Source organism: Anser brachyrhynchus, assembly GCF_964034855.1.
Source record: "Anser brachyrhynchus genome assembly, chromosome: 17".
Taxonomy (NCBI): domain Eukaryota; kingdom Metazoa; phylum Chordata; class Aves; order Anseriformes; family Anatidae; genus Anser; species Anser brachyrhynchus.
In genome coordinates this window covers 9,435,507-9,454,723 of record NC_137710.1, presented here as the reverse complement: position 1 = coordinate 9,454,723, position 19,217 = coordinate 9,435,507, and the positions used below count along the sequence as shown (strand labels likewise).

Sequence of the window (19,217 nt, the reverse complement as noted above, 5' to 3'; positions counted from 1 at the left end):
TGCAGAGAGCAGCAGTCTGCGCAGGAGCATCTGCATACAGAATACTGCTAATGCTGTGAACGTGGTGCAGTAGTTTACATTTCCACTAAGCTCCATGCTGAGGGGTGCAGGGAGGACGTGGGCAGTCACAGTCTTGGACCAAAATGTCATCTCTCTCACCATATGCCAGGTGCCAGTGAGTAGAGAAACAAACTTTGCCATCCCATTTTTTCTACAAGATCAAATTTCATTGCCTTATCTCATCCATACCTGTGGCTGCAGCAGCAGTTCTCCTTAACACAAATAAGCAATGCCTCAAATATGGCACCTTTTGCATTGTATCCACCATTTTTTTCTTTTTTTTGCCAAGAACTGACCATGTGCTCAGGCCTGTACTTCCAGAGAAATCTTTGCCTCCAAGCGCTAACCTGGCCTCAAATTCTTCCTGTATGCTCCACTCCTGTGAAGTCTTTCAAGCAAAGCACTGTTTAAGAATTAATCCTGGTGGAATCCAGACCCTGTGCTGTACTGCCCGTCCAACACCCCTCCAAATCATATGCTTAACTGATCATCCTGAACACTGAGGTATTGGGTGCATTGTAACCACCGCAGTGTTTCTGCAACTCTGAGCCTGGCAAACAAGAAGATGCCAGAAAGCCACTATCACTTGTAAAAGCAGGCAGCCTTACACAGACTCAAGGTCTTGCCAACTATTTGCATTGCAGCCAAATCTGTCCAAGATGAAGATATCCTAAGGGGAAAGCAGAGCTTACGGCATTGCAGGAATGGTTTGTGTGATTTTACTCATTTTAAAAATTCACGTTTCCTTCTCTGACTGTCTTCAAACACTACTGGTACCCCAAATTCTCATTTCAACTGTTTTGCTCCTCTCTTTTCTTCACTTGAGACTTCAAATTTTCTCTACATTTGGCTCACTGGCTACAGGGAGGTCACTCCACATATGCTTCCAAATCCATCTCTTCCCAGGGAGGCTCACATCCTGCCATCCTTACCCTGCAGCACTGCACAACTGTGGTCCAGGGCTGCAGATATCTCAGGCACATTTGGCCAGCCTTCTCTGTCAGAAGGCTTCTCAGCTTCAGTGATTACAACCCCAGGAGGGTTATGAAAAGCTGCCCATCAAGGTCATGGGATGTTGAAAACTTTGCTACAATCCAAAGCAAAGTATCTTACTCCTTTCCTGCCCTACACACTATTCTTGTCAAGGTCAAGGATTTTCTGGCAGTTCTCAAAACACACAAATTATAGACTCTTGTCATGAATCAAGACTCGAAACATGTCTCCATTTAAAAAAAGTGAAAGGGGAGGGGCAAGGCAGAGGAGAAGGTAGTTTTGCCCAAGATTTTGTTTGAAAGGGGAATTTGTAGCCTATGCATCTTCAGAACGGGACCCCCGAAGCGCTTTATGCTGAACCATATGCACACCCCGCAGCAAAAGAACCAGCATCTCCCGCATCCCTTCCAGTCTGCTCAGCTTCTCCTAAATCAACACTGCCAGAAGGCAAGACAGCGCTACAACAAATTAGCACCACTCACAATTTGTTGAAGTTGCTGTTCCATTGTTTGTTTATTTAAAACACGCGCACGAACACACACACGCTCAGATCTCACAAACTGGCTCTCTGCTGCCATCATCCAAACTCGAGATTCGTCTCAGAGAGGCATCAAAAGGCAGTGGATTAAACCCATACAGAGCAACAGTCACTCCACTGGAGCTCTGCTTGGGTTTTGCTCTTTCACTACAAGCAAAACAAAAGCATGCCCACACTGTTCCAGCCTGGAAGATAAAGGTGTCAAAATCCTTATTCCAGCACTTAACTGGGAAAGTGTCGTTAAGAACAAGAAAGAGCCACATGCTTGCAAGGACCCAGCACTAATAAAACTCTTAGTGCTAATGCTGTTTATGAACATCCAAGGGATAACCTGCACCCCTTATCAACACACAAGATTATAACATCTTTAAAATAGGAAACATGTCTTACTTCATAAGGCACTGTATAAGTTTACAAAGTACAATGTTAGCGGTAATAAATAATTGTCAGAGTAGAGCAAAGAGGTGGCTGTGAAACCTGAACAAGTACCGCCAGTCTCGTTTCATTCTGAGCTCTGGGTGGTAGGACTGTAGGACGAGGCTGGTCGTTCGACTTGGTTTACTCTTACCGGTCTGTTTTGGTTTTAAGAGATTATTTGGGAGATGCGCTATGCTTTTATTTGCGCTGGAGAAATTCATATTTTATGGTGAGGTGATCACGACAAGGATGATTTTAAAAGCTGTAGGAAAGTCTTATCATCCTACAGCCTAATTTGCCAGCATGTATCTGCGTGTCACTAATGGTTCCTTCGCACAGCATTTGTATCTGTAGGCACTTGTTCTGTGCAGAGCACCCCAGCATCTGAGTGATTGCTCACCAGTTGCTTCATATAGCCTATAGACAGCTTCTCTTTCGTTTCTCTTGATTTACTATGATAGTCTGGGCTGCTGTGAGCATAGTTTAAAGCACAGTAAAGTTGGCATCATCACCGTAAACCCTTACACGCAGTCTGTGTTTTTTTTTCTTTTCATTTTAAGAAGGTTTATGGTTTATGAACGCTCTACATGTTTGCACCCTCTGGCTGCTGCATCACTTGCTGAAAGCAAGCTGCATCACCCAAAGCATCTCTGCTAGCCTGGGTTGAGCACGGCTTTGGTTTCTGGACAGGTGAACAATAGATACCACAGTTATCTCCACCAGCCTAGCAACAATTAAGGAAACAACTACATTTTATACTCAGACTGAGACCTTGGCATGGAATTCTGTCAGCTCCAAAACAGTTAAAAGAATTTTATTCTTCAGATAACCCATGGTTTATCAAATGTTTAAATACTCAGGCTTAAGTATTTCGAAAGCTACTCACTTTGCAGTTGTCACCTAAGGAAACTGCTAAGCCATTTGTGCATTTATTTCCTGTCAGAAAAAAGCCTCAAAGAGCACAGCAGAATGGATCACCCTCCTTCTTTCAGCACTATTAAAACCATCTCATTTGGTAATTATTCTCCTCAAGATGGGTGTGGGGGAGTGAAAAGCTGGAGCAGATTCTATTTATAGCAGATAACCTTGGGAAAAACAGGAGGTACAAGAGAAACAGGCACGAGTGGTGAAGTTGTGACAGTACTGAAACTAGCAGGAGACGCAGGTGTACCAGGTGTCTGTGCCAGAGAGCTCTGAGAACACAAACGTGGCCGCACCTCCTGCAAGATTCAGGCTTGACTGGCAGGTTTCATAGGCACTCAGATGAGAATTCACAGGGAGAATTCACATATTTAAAACCTTGAGCAAGAGTAAAAAAAAAAAAAAACAAAAAACACACGCTAAAAGGCTATTTTAAAAGTTTGCTGGATCACTTCCCACAGAGCTCTACCCTCTCAGCAAGAAAAGTGGTTAAAGAAAAAAAAAAAAAAAAAACAGAACCAAAACAGAAAAACCAAAACAGCCAGAGGGACTGAAACCTCCGTTACACAGATGAAACAACTCAGCAGTTTTACAGCTCCATAAATATGATCAGAATCTGGCCAAAGGAGTAATATATGTACAAACTACTGCTAACACCCACAACAAACACCAATGCTACACCTTGGACTGGAAGGAAAACATAAAGTTCTTATATCCTTACCACTTCCAGCAGAGCTTGCTAATGTAACAGCATCAAGAGACTTCCAGGTGATGCAGAAAGTATGTTTAATGAAGATATATTTGGACTAAAACCTCTCTTTTGGCATTGTGCATTCCCAAACACCTGTATCTAGTATCTAGCTGCTTTCAGTCCCAGGCCCTTGGCTGCACATTATTCAGCCACATGCAGTTCTGTCCTGGAGGAGGGCTAAATAAATTGTAGCACTGTTATGCCACAGTGCAGGTGCTCCAAAACACGTGTCCTTAAGCTCATGAATTTGAGAAGAGGTATGTTTCATCTTCCTTGTAAGACATAGGGGTGTTCTGATGCCATCCAACTTTCCCTGACTCACCAGATCAATCCATCTGGGGTTAATCTGATCCCTTCTCCAAGCCTTTTCTTGGCAGACACCTTTTCTAGCAGCAGGGAAAGCACTCCAAAATCCCCAAACAACAATCATCTCCTGTAAAGAACTTGAATTTGTGGCATCCTTTTTACCATAAGGATCCTCCATCATGAAATACATCTGTTGTCTAAAAGAGACTATGTTCGTTTGTAGGCAGGCCACTGAGATGCTAACATGGCTTTTATGCTCTTTCTCCCTCAGGTACCTCAACGTAAGAAGCCTGACAATAATCCCAGATCCCCAGATCCTTCCAGGACCAGTCATTGCATACACAGACCCACTCCAATCAAAGTCTTAAAACAAGGTATGTAATATAAAAACCCTTTTCATCTTGTGCAGGGGAAAAATAGCAGGGACTTGCCTGAAGAAAAAAGTTACATGGTAATTCATCAAATTGATTTAATACAGCCCAGCTGCATGTGAGAGTGCTGGCCCAAGCAGAGAGGGTTCCAAGGCTACGAATTTGCTTTCAAACAGGCAAGGTGCTTTGGCACTACTACTGCATCCTTTGAAAAAGTTGGTTTTGACATGTTGGGAAAGGACTTGGATTTTCCAACGCCTCTCTAAGTAGGAGGCAATTCAGCAAACACACCCAAGACCCTGCAGCAGACACCACTCTAAAATTTGTCTTCATTATGTTCTAATTTTCACACAACTTTCTATTATTTGTAGTAGCCAGAAAGTGCTGATGAAATTTTTTGTGTTTCTAAAAACAGAGGAAGGGTCAAGAAAGCACTGTTACACATGATTTGTTCTCTCTCTAGCAGCAGTCACTGAAAGTGCTGGGCCAGGGTTTACTGCTCACATTTCCCCTGTTACTCTTGAACCAACATATCAAATAGGGGTGTCAGGTTTGGTGAGTTTTGAAACAAAAGGTGTATTGGATGGGAGTTAATTGTGATTGGTTTTGTTTTATTTTTAAAGACAATTGTTCATAACAAATAGTGAAATTGCTGAGAAAATAATTTCTGCTTTGCCATCTTGAAAATTCTACTTCTTCCCCTTCAAAAGAGACCAGGTCACTGGAATATACGCAGAGCTCCAGACATGCCTAAAAAATGTGCTGAAATTTACTGAGATGCCCCAAAATAGCTGATGAGTTTGGGTCTTGCAATGGGATGAATGTAGCGAAGGTGCAGTAAAAATTCTTAGGCTTCCTAGCTTTTTTTCTCCCTATATGTATTCTTTTACTATTTGTATAAAAATTCCATCGTAAGAGACAAAAATATGGTTATCAGAAGCTGTGTAAGCACACCAGAACTTCAGAAAGAATCCCCAACTCAGACTGTCTCTCATTTGAAAGACAGGGTGATTATTACAATCCACTTTTTCTTTAACTGAATTTTTATTTTCCTCATCTGAAAAAGCTTTTTTGTTCATTTATTTTTTAATTGATGATATTATTTAAAGAACTGACCAAGGAATCTAAAAACCTAAAGAACAGTTTGCCAGGGAGGTAAAAATTAGAAAAGCTTCATGATAACACCCCCCCCTCCAAACACAGGGTTTGCTCCTCCTGCCACACACGCTCACTAGATGCCCTTTTGCCTTCCCATGAGAGAAACAAATCCAAAAGATCTGCCATAAAAGGCCTGGAATACACCACGCTCAGTTGGACACATGGTGGGGTGGTGCTGGGAAGTAAAGAAATAGCTGAAGTTATATGGGAATAACAAGCTTCACAGAAGCTCCCCTTGGATACAAGTCAGCGTGTGGGAATGATGGATTAAGATTGAGGATTTGCATTTCCCAGTCAGATGCCAAGATATCAGTGCTGGCATGCTAAGGTGTTCTGGCGTTTCTTTAGGGAGTCTCCAGCCGTCAGCACTGCGTGTGTACAGGGCTCTCCTGCTTGCAAGTCTCTCTCTCCAGTAGCACATGCATTTTTAATTTATTTTTTTTTAAATATGTGATCTAGGTTAGTGCTCATAAAAGCAAAGGATTAACAGCTACAGCCTAGCACAGGCAGCTGGGCACGCTCTGCTGTCAGATCCCTGCTAACACAACCAACCCCGCACTGCTCCCACCCACACGCAGCACGCAGGTAGTGCCACAGCTTCAGGCAGCGTGTAGGGGCAAAGACGTGCCATGTCACACCTCTTCCTCCGAAGGACAGCAGAGCATTTTGGTCTTTGCATGGAACAGGCCCATTGACCCCTGCAGAATCAGAGCACAGAGCTGAATCCTGTGTCAGGCATACTTTTTAGGATAAGATGTAGCACTCCTGTATCATTGTCCACCCTACTTTCACCTTTGTTTTTTTAAAACCAGCATTAACATTGCCAGTGGCAAAGACACATTATTTCCTCATTTTGCAGCTCAGGAAAAAAAAATAATAAATCCTTAACTATAAATGATGAGGCACTGTTTTAGCCCATCCAAATCAAGGATGCCACTGAAAAGGTTAGGTCTTGCCCTTGTCCTGCATCGAGCCTGCTCTGGCTCAGCCATATACCCCACGGTCTTCCACTGTAGCACAGCTGAGCAGGCAGGAAAGCACAGCCAAGGACCAGGAACACTCATCAGCAAAACTGGCTGTAAAGCCAAATCCCGTATGTCAGAGGTCACAAAACTAATTGAGGATCATGCTTCAAACTCCAAAACATCCTCCCCTGTCCAGGAAGGCTGCTGGCAATGGGTGGAATATGGTGGGGAGACAGAGGAACAATGAAGACAAGGAAGGTGGTGACAATTTTTGCTGGCACTGCATGGTGCATGTGCAATGAAAAGATGGATCAGAGCAGCACTCTGGACCAGGAGGAGCTTCTCTCCCATCAAAGAGAAGAACAGAGGCGAATACTCCTGCCTGCCTTTGGGCCTGAAGTTCTCCTCTCTGACACTCCAGTCAGAAGCAAGATCAATGCCTAGCAATGAGAGATGCTTCTCCTTTATAATAATCTTTATTTCTAGATGCTTAATATTTGCTGGCTTCCTCCCGTGGAATTTTGTAGCAGCCCAGCAAGGATGAACATTTAGAGGTTCTCCCAAAAGTCCCCAAGATGCATCAGAAACTGAAAGCTGCTGCAGGGCTGCAGTACGTTGTCTCAGCAGATTTAGTGGGTAATAAGGTCTTCTGAAACAAAATGTAGTACGCATTTCTGCCTGGACTTGCCAAAAGACCTTAATGCAAATACAACTCCAGGAAAATTAGGGTGGACTCTAGTAGCTGCCTCCCCCTCAGGGTTTTTTTTTTTTTCTTCAATCCTGATGAAATTCATTACAGTTGCATTTAAACTGAGGTTGTGATTTACATTTTCCAAAGCAGGCAGGGCAGGTTTGAAAGCCTGATATATCAGAGTTTATGCACTTCCTGAAGAACTAGAGCAGTTGCAGAGCCTTCCCAAAGGAGTGCCTGGTCGGTCCCCTCACCCCCTTGACATGTCTGCTGTCACACAGGACACCAGATTCCTGGCAAGTTGAACAGGCTTGCTCCTTAAAATGAAGCAGCCCCACATTCAAGCATGCCAGTACTTTCCTTGAAGGTATTTACAGTTTACTTTTTAGTGCTACTTTAAGTTCAAAGGGGCTAGTAAAGCCCCATTAAGCCATTTACATCAAACTGGTTAGTTAATTATCCTGTTGCAGGCTTTAAATTAGCAATTTATAACCCCTTCCCTAGAGATGCTAGCATTTGGAAACAACTGAGCAGGGACATTTTGCAGTGGGGCGCAGTTAAGGAACCAAAAACAACAAAAAAAAAAAAACGAGAGAAAACAGAATAAGTCTCTCCAATTTTTGGTTGGAAGTTGATTAACTCTGTGGGAATCCAGTGGGGACAGGGGTGGGAGAGAGCCCACCATTACCAGCTAGCAAGCATAGTGAGGCCGTGTCTACCCTAGGCTGTGTCCGTGCAGCAAAACGTAGTGATGTGCAGAGATACAGAGCTCGGCCAAGTCTGGGGGGCACCACACCCAGCCGAGGATAATGCTTCCTTTACAATGAGATATTCTGCTTCTTAGTGTCATGATCAAAGGTATTTTCACATTAATCCATACAAAAATGTGTCTGCACAAGACTGAAACCAGTATCTGCCCACAAGGAAGAAAACGGACTTGAGGCTTTGGGGCTGGCCGAACTGGGAATGCCAGCATACAGGGACTGAAGAGAACCGTGGGTTTTGGTCAGCAGTTCTGCTCACCCGTGCAGCCAGGGAGGCTCTAGGCACACTGCAGCCTCCTTTCAGAAGAGGATTAACAAGATTCCAGATGTCCTTGTGCCATAAGGGTCAGTGACCTGCTCACTCTGGGACTGCCCCATGGGCCAGGTGAGGCTGGAGCTGAGGAATCTCCAGTCCCGGGGTCTTCTCCCTTGCCAACAACATTTCATATATGAAAAGGAGAATTTGTTGTCCCCTCAGGGTCTGGTTATTCCACCACCTTGCTCAGAATTCAGAGCTTTTATAGAAGGGGATAATAACCACCTCCCACCTCAATACGTAACAGCCAAAACTAACCAAGTCCTGAAATAAAACGTACCTCTCACCATCTCTCCTGTATTTCTGCCAGCCATTATTACTTCTAAAAACAACTAAATATTAGATATTCATTGGCAAAGTCTATTAAAAAGGATGGGAGGGAAAGACCATTCAGTCGCTACTATTCTCACACAACAGTCAGGTACAGGAGAAATCTTGGCCCCAATCCTAGAAGCTGTCCCACACCAACAAGCAGTTATAACACCACCAAGAGCAGGAATCCATAAAGAGAAATGTCATACAGTGTGGGACCAAGGCAAACTAGGAGATTCCATACTGACATCCAAAAAAAAAAGCACATGAAAAGAAGTTTGATAGAAAAATTCCATTCTACTTGAAAGACCAAAAAACCCCAAAACAACAGATAGAATCAAGTCATATGGCAAACTCTGCAACTTTTTTTTCTCCGCCTTAATACATCCCCTTTTCAATGACGAAAAACTTCTGCCAAATAAATGTCAAATTAACTTTAAAAAGAGAGATAAAAATCTAAGCCATTTAATTTCTTTATACTACACAACCATGAGATTTATTTTGCATTTGCTGGCTTTTTCTTCTCCGTGGAAAGTAGCCATTCACAGTTTTGGGGATGGGGGGCAGTAGGGGAGAAGAGAGAGAAAGACACCCAAAGGTTTCAAAGCAAAGGGATGACATATTTTTGTACAAAGTTTGGTAAATTGATATCACTTATGTGTTTTACTGCTCTGAATTGCAAGACAGTGGTCTTATAATAAAAATACAGGTAAACACAACATAAAATCTGAATCATCTAAAGGACTCAAAAACCCAGCCCCACACATAGATGACATTCTCCGAATTCTCTGCCCTTTCTTGGGAGCAGTTACACCCAAACCATCACTCAGTCCAGAAGCTGTTCTCGCGTACTAATCACTCTGGAATCACACAAAGGTAAAAAAAAGTTCAAATGCAAAACACTAGCCTGGCCTTTGAAACAGCCCAGTGCTAGGAGGCCACAAGATTGCGTGATATTAGGAAATTATAAAATAACATGAGGCTGGAAGAGAAAGAAGAAAGGAAAGCCCTCCTGTGGATGAAATAGGAGTCTTTCCTGCTCCACCAAAACCTCCCATTTCCAAAGCATGCAGTGCCCGGGCCTGTGCCTAGAACAGGTGTGTCTCCTTAAATACCTCACATGTCACACTTGTGTCTCATGGACACAGTCCTGGGGGATTATATTAGTACCAGTGCATACCAGCTGGAGCTACCCCCAGCGGTATCTTGTAACTCCTCGCACGGGGGGAGCCGCTCTCCATACCACGCAGGGCCCTCGCCATGTGACTTTCCGGAGACAGACAGCGACCCCGGGCCTGCAGCTTCACGGCATTTGTGCTCGAGGGGCTGGATCAATTCGGGAACGAGCAAGAGACTCCTCCAAGAGCAATGACGAGGCACTGCCAAGTGACGGTGAGCAGAGGGCTCCAAGAATTCTCTTTTTTCCCTTCTCTGCACTTACTACCAGCAAATTCTCAACTGATTTATGCCAAACAGACACTCTGGAGATCTCCTTTAACTAAAAAAAGATGCATGGCTAACAAAGCAAAGTCCACTCAGCCATTCCTAAGCAGAAAATGCTGACAGGGCACAAGACAGATATGGCTAGCACAGGATGAAGGAAGGACAAAGGAGAGTGAGCCTCACACATCTCTTCAAGTCAGTGCAGGAAGAGACACCCCTTGGCAATTTCAGCCTAATTCGTCACTAGGCCTTGCTGGCCTAGGTGGCTGCAAAAGCCAACAAGAAAATTCTGGGGGCAGCAAATGCATTAACAGCAGTTTCTGTATCATGTCTTTATGCTTGGCACAGATAATAAAAAGAGAAGAGCTACTTGGTTTTGCTATAGCTCTGCGTCACAACACAGAAGTATTCAGCATGAAGAACTGCTCCCATGCCACCCATCTCATGAAGGGCATCGTGCAGTACTTGACAAGGAGACTGAGCGCTGATGGAGGCAAGAAGCTGCTGACCAGCAGTCATGGGCTTGGAGGCGGAGGCCTGCAGAGCCGTGTAGGACCCTCCTGCCTTATTCTTCCTTCGTTTTCCAGCAGGGGATTCTTATATTCAGGCAGCAGCTTATAGGAGAGAGTGCACGAGTGAGAGTGCACGCACCGATCTTAATGAAAAGTCTAATTTAAGAGGAATCTACCACATCCATAAATTATTCCACTGGTTAATTAATTCAGATTTCCAGGTTTGAGCACACATCAGGTTTGTCTGCTCATCCCTACGATAAATGGCCCCAGGCCATGCGAGCAGCTGGCAGCGGTGCAGGCAGTGCCAAACTAAACGTTCCTCAGAAGTGGCGTAGGTAGAACTTTTTCAGGCCACCAGAATGCCTCGAGGGCTGGGTGACACAGAGGGTTCAGTGTACCCAACTCATCAGTCCAGCAGAGGTTGGAAGCAAAGAGAAATTCTCACATACTCTACGTCCCAGTCATCTCTTCAGCCCACTGGCCATCCCTGGTCAAATGAATCCCAGAATAAGGCCATGCCATGATACTTCATTCTTAGACAAATAAGCAGAACCCCAAAACCCCCAAATCCATCTACCCCTAGAAACATGTACAGTTCTTACTACTGCCATTTCTCATTTTCAGGAGGTCTCAAGTCCATAGCCATAAAAAGCAGCATTAACCGCCAGGTGAACTCTTACTCTTAAACCAACTATTTATTACACCGGGGCTTTGATTACTAGACAAGCATCTGTTACAAATGCCACCCCATGTTCTCAGACGAGGAGTTTAAATGTTGAGCAGTTTCCCATAGCCAAGATTTAACATCTTTACATTTTTATTTCTACTTTGGTGATCACAGTGTTACTGACTTCCTGCCCAGTTAGCAGCCAGCCTGGTAAGAGCACTTAACTCTTCACATCTGTCATGAGATCTTAGAATATACGCTGCCATGTCTTTCTCAAGCAACTTGAAACCAAATCACAAGGGCAGGTCTGTGTCCCCAGCAGACAAATGGAGGCCCAGCTGTATTTTATATCTGTGCAGTATACAAGATGTATTGAGAAACATTCATTTTTAATGATGCATCTAATGCAGAAGCAAATAATTAAGAAACCATTAAAGAAATTCCCCGTACTTTGAACAGGAGTGCAATCATTCACATCATTTTTCTACAGATAAAAATTCAGACTTTGAGAAAACCAAGCTTTCTTATCAGCAAGCTCTACATACAGCTAGGTAAAAGCTGTGGTCCCATGGGGAGGCAGCAGCACTCAGTTTCTCTAAAGGCTCAGGAAGTTTGAATTTCTTGGTGAGAGAGCAACAAAATAGCTCACTTCAGGTAGGAGTAGCTGCGAACAGAGCTGTCCATGGGCCTCTGTACAGGCCTCCATCCAAATGCTCAACTCCCACTCTTGTCAGTACTTGCAAGCGTTTAATCCAAGAGAGGTTCTTCACCAACCTACAGCTATTTCATGACATGCCTGTCTTGGGGCAGAAAATCCTAGACAGCATCCCTTTAAACCAAATGCTGGCATTATATAATTGAAGAAGTTTTACAGGGGAAAATGGCAAAAATCCCACTCATTAAGAAGAAAATTAGTGATCTAGTGCATAGCAATGATTAACTAGATAGCTATCCTTTTTTATTGAGGAACCAGGCTAATAATTAAGGTGTTTTTTCTTGAAATATATAAACAAATTATTGGAAAGTTTTACACAGTTTTAACCAGCAGAATTTCAGAGTTCAAATAAATTACAAGCTATTTCACCATTGGACTGTCTGCCTCTAAGGTCATAATTAATTTTAATTTTCAGAAGTTACAGTACCAAACATGTGACCAGTAGTAAAATAAGAAAAACCTCTCTAGGGCTCTCTTGAAGTATGTATCAAACATAGAGAAGACAGGAAAACAGGAGGCCAGATGCAGTTATCTCCAGAGGCAGTTCACACACCTTGAGAAGTATGTACACATGACAAATTTAAAATCCAGTTGCCCGTTTTGATATTTGGGGGTGGTAGTGGAGACGAGAGAAAGAGGAAGGGGAGAAGAAGGGGACCAGAGTGTAAGGTTATTGACTTACTCCATGAACACATAGAGAGAGTTCCTTTATCTGTCACATCACAGCAGATACAGGAAAAGCCGTGGCAATGCCATGCCAGCAGTTAAGGTGCTTTTACTTACTCCTTTTTTCAAATAGTGTCCAATGGTGAGGGAAGGGTAGATTGAAAACAAAGTCATTTAAAGCTACCAATTCTAATCTTGTTTTACATTTACAGTCACGTTATTTCTGTAAAGGATGATCAGTGGCTGGTAACTGCTAAGCCATTTTGATTTACACCTAAATGTAGCCTGGTCTCAATTTGATATTATTTTTTTGCTAACTGGAGGGATGCACTATCTCCAGTTGAAACATTTATTTTATTTTACAGGTATTTATCCAACTGACATTTTTCCTCTTTTTTATTATTTTAATAAACAGCCAATGACATTTATTAGACATTTTATTTTTTTCATTTGAACTATACTGCCTGAAAACTCAAAAAATAATTTGAGAATTTTCTGACCTCATTTCCTTATCAGGCATACTAAACATTTAAGTCAGAACATATTTAACATTTAAAACAAACTGATTTATTAAGGAGAAGTGAGGTGTAGCTGATGATGTAAAACTGAGTTCTTATTTCCTTGTCCTTCAAAATGTAGAGCTAGCTGATATTTGTCTCCCATTATACCTAGTCCTTATTCACCAACTTAGAAAAGGAAAACAAGCATCCCAGTTCTCTTAAGCTTTCATTGGTTTCTCAGCTTTGAATGAAATCCTTTACCGCATTAAGTAGACTGAAATGAAAAGAAATGCCTCGGCAAAACCAGATTAAAAAGTCAATACATTTACTGTGTCCCTGCAACTGCATAAATGTCAAAGCAAAGTGAACCACTTGTTCCTGAAGTCAGAAGACACTGATCTCATGAGGAAGCCTTTGCTAACAGCTTTCAGTATGTGAAAGAAATGCGGGGTTCACCTGATCAGCCAGGGGCTCCTGGTAGGCTCCCAGTGACTCAGTGCCATGGCCGGAGCACACCTCAGTCACAGCTTGAACGAGACCTCTTGTGCTTCAGCCGATCTGACAGCACTCCTAACCCTGAGAGATGCAGCATGCGTGTAGCGAGCCCCGTTTCTGAATGGTGGAGCTCATCCAGGACCGCAGGTTAGCAGTAATCCGGCTGGTGTGATTACAGCAGGAGAAGCATGTATTAGACAGAGTGCCCTGGTCTATGTCTTGCTGGACAGCCCTCCTATGTGGAGCTTGGCAACGAGAGAATCTCCAGGGGTAATTGACCAGTACTGCTGGATTTCAGTGGTGGCTAAGGAGCAAGCATGGAGAATGACTTGTTGAGTTTTTACAGAGTTTTGAAAAAATCCTGACGTGTTGAAAAGGTAGAATCATAAAACTTCCTTGCTCCTCTGTCTAAACATCGTTTGGTTTGCTGGTATGGAGCTAGGGGCAAGCAGAGGGAGTACAGCTGCATGTCCCTTCTTCGACATACACTAGTGGGAATGCCATTTCCCTTACTTAATAAAGTCCCTTATCGAGTATTAAAGGAAAGTAATCTTTCAGTAGCATTTCTGCCACCTCAAAGGGCAATTTAAAAAATAACGTTCTGTTTTGATGTTTAAACAAGCTTCCCCAGCAATTACTTGTTAATAGCATCCAGAGGCTCCAAGTAAGAAGCCAGACCCATCGTCCAGAGCAGTTTATAGTAGCAATACATGGAGTCGGGCAGAGGATTTGAAGGGAAAGAGAATGCTGGGGACAGGGAAAGGGGGGAGGCTTAAAAACCACAAGTAAGTTTGCTAAGTTTATCCAACAACTAAAAATTGGAATAAAAGCCAATGCCATGCTCCAAAGCCCTCTGGAAATATAAACTGTTTTTTTTTTTTTTTTAAAGTCATTACTCCCTTGTTTGTCCAGTCAGGTCAGAGACAGCAGCTTTCCTGCAGCCTGTATTGTGGAGTCCTCACTTTTTGCTAAACCTTTGGCAACCCTGTGCCCTTGAGTACTCGGGTGTGGCAGGCAATGACAGCTGACAGGTACAAACTCATTTGCCCCAGGGGTGCCTGGCATGCAGACTCAGAAGGGCTCCATAACATTGAAGAGAAACCACCAAACATCCAAGAAGAGACAAAGTCCAAGAGGAGAGAGAAACTCTCGCTATTTTGCCTTGAAAAGCCTCCTAGTGCCGTCCTCCACAGAGCTGGCCCGCTCTGTGTGTAAGATGTGCTGTTGACGCCCGTGCTGCAGTCCGTACTCCTCCTCGGCCGGGGAATGCCATGCTGCAGTGAGCTCGCTTGCTCCCAGGTTCACGTGGAAGCATTCCAAGCTACTCAGCTTCTGACAGTGCTCCAACTGCTCTACCACGCTGAATTGCTTTACATTACATTGCTTTCCCTGCCAGGAGGCACTGCTGTATTACAGTATGGTCGTCTAGCAAAATGTAAAACTGATTTTTTCACCTCCCAAATACCAACTGACTGTTGCCACTGCAGTCACAACTAGACGCCCTGCTCTGTATTAGACTCTCCTGCTTTTATACGTATGCAAGAGATTTTAGTATCTCCTGCTCAGCTTGCTGCTGCTGCTCTCCCTGCTGTGCTCCCAAAGCATCCTCAGCTTCCAGCCCAAGGTGTCACTACTACTTGAGCTCAAATGCCTAAGCCAGCTCGTTAGGTGCATTATCAGGCAAGCTGACTGCCTGGCAGGAAACACAGAGGTGGGAAAAATAACTAGAAACATTGTAGTGACTCACTGCTTCATTAAGACGGTCAGCTTTTTGCTAAGTCAGAGTTTTAATGAAGTAAGCAGGCTACAGAAGCATTTCATAACAGATTTTTAAGGTATTAAGGAGGCATTTGGCTCCTAATTCTCTTTATTTCAGTGTGCTATGCAGTACTTGTAGGCTGCAAGACAAAACCAGTTCCCTGCACTGCACTGTAGCTAGTTTCCCTTCTACTTTTGAACTATAAAAATAGCCATATTACAATAGAGCAAAGGTCTAGCTTTCTATCTGTTCTTCAGGAGTAGCCAGAACAGTGGGGAAAAAAAAGAGGCAGTGAAATAGGGTAGAGTACAGGCAGTCTTTTCCCTTCTTATACCCTCTGCAATTGTTAAAGATTTTCTGATCCCGAGGTTGCATCCAGGCCATCACTTTTAATAAGAACTTATCTGCCCTTCATCGATTTTTGCATCTGTTTAGACTTTTACTATCCATAACACCCTTTGGCAATGTGTTTCACGTGGTAACTGCTGCTTGACAGTGTGTGCCGTCTTTGCCTGATTTGATTCAGTTTAGTTAAGACAACACAAGAACTGTGAAGAATCCCTCCCTCCTCCCCTTCCCCTCCCCATTCATGACAGCACAGAACAGCTGCAATTTCTGTAATAAGTCATCTCCTTTCTATGGTGAGGAGAGAAATCCTGTTGACTGACTTGAGACCCGTCTTTGATGATCTCCGGACTGTCCCTGGTCCACCACTGCCTTGGAGAGGTGGCAGTCAGAACTGCATAGTGTTTAGGGCACTGACACAGCACGAATTTACACAGCAGCATACTGATGGTTTCTGTTTGGTTTACCAGCTTGGGTAAACATCCAGAGAGTTTGTTGATTGCTCAGGGAGTATAGTGTTTCCTCCCAGCTGGCCCATGGGCTCTCTGTAAGATTTTGGGGACTCGCTTCAGAGAGTGCTCTAAAACAGCCTGCTGGGATGGCGAGTGAACATTTTCATCTCCAAACAAGTGCCACCACAGATCTGTAAACTTTTTACCCAATTCAAGCTAGTAAAAATAAGGATTTGTTTGTGGTTAAGTTTTGTTTTGTTTCTTTTTTTAATACGTGGCGCTTAAAGTAGGCAGAAGTAATTTGTAAAATACTGTTCCAGCATGAAGAGAGAGGAGAATGGCATTCCAGAACCATGAGGGAAGAACCTTGTCATCATCTGCAGAGAGACCACAGCTGAGGTGCTTACTAACTTTCCTCAGCTCGCATTAAGCCTTCTTTGTCTTAAAGAATTAAATTACTATGCGGAGGTGGATTTTTACAATTGCCACCACCGCCCCTCCACACATGCTGGCATTCTGGCTACCTGTGAACTGCTGGATTCATCCCAGCAGGAGACCAAGGCTGCACACAGGGTGGTTGCTTGGCGCTCCCCTGGGGACTCAGGTGGCTATCAGGCGGTCCCAGGACCCCGGGAAAGGACAGCACAAAACCGAGCTCATTCTGTCACCACAGGCTAAAACATGAAACATGATCTACATGTGTTATTTTTTTCCCCATTTAGACCCAGAAAAAGCTTCTGAGCCCAAGTCCTTAACTGATTTTGCTGCTACGTTAGTTGGCTTTATATAAGACCTTCCAACAAACCTTGCCTTCTTTACCTTGCTTAAAAACAAATAGTAACACAAAATGCTAAAACTTATTTTTTTTTCTTCGTAATTTAAGCTCACCTTTGGTGCAAAGTTGCAGGTTGTTTCATCGATGTATACTTAGCTCACAATGTAAGTTCCTCCTGTACTGTCAAATATCTACTAAAACACCAAAATGACACTCCCTCCCTCCCCCATTTCCTGGCCTGCAGAGTGCTCGGTACTGCAGCTACCCCGGGCTTAGAGCTGGAGCAGAGCAGTGTGCTCTGAGTCAAAGCACAGCAGCAGAACAAGCCACAAACACCCTCACACTGGTCAGAGCGGTACCTGCGGTCCCTTCTCTTCCATCTCCCACTCCTCTGTTCGTTTCCTTGCTCCCAAGAAAGAGCCATTTCTTCCAGTATGACTCGTCTCTTATGAAACTCACAGCTTTCAAATCCCTGCCACTCTCCCCTTTTCCCACGAGCATGTCAGTTTGCAGATCCTCAAAGCTCACAGTTTCTTCTTTCACCTGCACACCCAGGAGGAAGTCCCACAAGCCAGAGAAGCAGAAAGTACGTGGTTCTCCCTGGCAGGCAGGAAGAAGCATGGGTACACTAAAATCTATACTGACCAACCCAGGAAACTTCCATAAGCTCATCCCAGCAAATGCCCCAGTTTTAAGAAGTTTCCCAGGTGTTCCCATATTAATTAGTGTCCTGCAAGGATCAGTCGGACTTGGCACCATAATGCACACAGCTCACTACACTGCCTCATGAGTCGCCGCTAATCCCAAGAGGCATGCTTCACCAAATATAGCTGCTCCATTTAATTGCTTGGCTTATCTCCCCTCTCTTCTACATGGTTCCTAAAGCCCTTAAAATTAATGATAGATATGCTTGCAGATCAAAATCTTGTGTAATGCCACATGCATCACTTGTTCACGACAGCTCTGTCAGTCACTGTGCTCAGCTGCGATTTCTCCATGCTTCTTAGTAGCAGCTCAAATCCTGCCAAATTTGTGAATGCTGGGAGAAACATCAGAACAGTTCATTTGACCCCAGCTTCAGAATTTCTGGGAAGCATTGTAATGGACCATGAGAAAGGTAACACAAAACAAAGTTACAAGCAGGAACACTGTATCTCAGCATAGCTGATCAGAAAACTGAGCAGGTAATTTGAGCAAACACAGGCTGCTGTGAACATGCAGTTAACAAAGATAGCTCAAGACACCTTAACAAAATAATAGCAGAAACACACTTTACTTCCATAGTTAGAAACCTCTCAATCTAAATGAGTAAATGGTTGAAATGACAACCTTTGCACATGGACAGAATTCTACTAGTGCCCAGAAGCGTCAGATAGCATGCGGAAGCTAGGTGAGTATTGTCAGCCAGTTGAACAAATTGAGATCTAAACTTTCCTTCTGGGTATCTCATTTTCTGAATGTTTTGCATACAGTGCCTGCAAAAATAACATTGGGTGTGTTAAGTACTGGGGAGAAGAGTCCCTTTCCTTCTGCTTCTGAAGGAAATTAATGTGGGACAGAGCATCACTTTTACTCAATGGGATGAGAAATTCCAGCAAATCCCTTGCTGGATCTCTGACAGACACAATTCAGAAAGTCAGCCAGAGACCAGCCCACACCCATCACCATTGCTTTCGAAGGCTGGAATGAGATAAAGTTGCATTTAAGTTTTGCACTCAGGCTCAAATGTTAGTCACCTCAGTTCTCTCTGTTTTGAAAGACATACATGTGTTTATACACACGCAGACACACACACCACTTCTGGTATTTTTTCTGAACTTTCTACTCTTTGTAGGGATTTTCCGAAGTTTGAGTCACAGGACTAGTTACTTGCTGCTATCTAGGAAGGTGTGCACAAACAGGTAAGGAAACATCTCCTGCCTCATCTTGGACTTCTGTCCAGGCTTTCATCTGCAAAAAGTCACTATGTGCAGTTTGCTCACATCCCCATTCTTTGGTAACTGATTAAGGACATGTTATTTAGCTTTAGCATGAGCCAAGAAAACACATTTCTTCATAGCTGAAAAACATCTAGTTCCAGCTCAACTGGTTTTGGAGAAGATTTGGCTGAGAAGAATGAGGATGCCCTCCTGGAGATAGATGTTCTGGCCTCTTGTGGGTGTGACTCTCCCAGCAGGACTTGACAATTCATCATGTTATTGCAGAAAATGCATGTGAGTTCTGTTAATAGGGTCCTCTTCCAGTAAAGACTCTAGAATCTCTGTTCACCTGGTGTCACCGTTCCAGAAGCAGAACTATTACTGCTGGAAGGGAATGGGCTCT

At 43.6% G+C, this 19,217-nt stretch overlaps 2 protein-coding genes across 9 annotated transcripts in view; one reads left to right on the top strand and one right to left on the bottom strand.

Annotated features, from left to right (window-relative positions):
- HIC2 (HIC ZBTB transcriptional repressor 2) overlaps window positions 1–19,217 on the bottom strand; it is an 81,228-nt gene that overhangs the window by 18,681 nt on the left and 43,330 nt on the right. The window lies entirely within an intron of this gene.
- Window positions 1–19,217, top strand: part of LOC308179544 (uncharacterized protein) — a 135,852-nt gene that overhangs the window by 77,782 nt on the left and 38,853 nt on the right. The window contains exon 5 of the mRNA XM_080559893.1: window positions 4,258–4,360. Within this exon, the coding sequence (XP_080416019.1) occupies window positions 4,258–4,360 (103 nt within the window). The remainder of the gene's footprint in view (window positions 1–4,257; window positions 4,361–19,217) is intronic.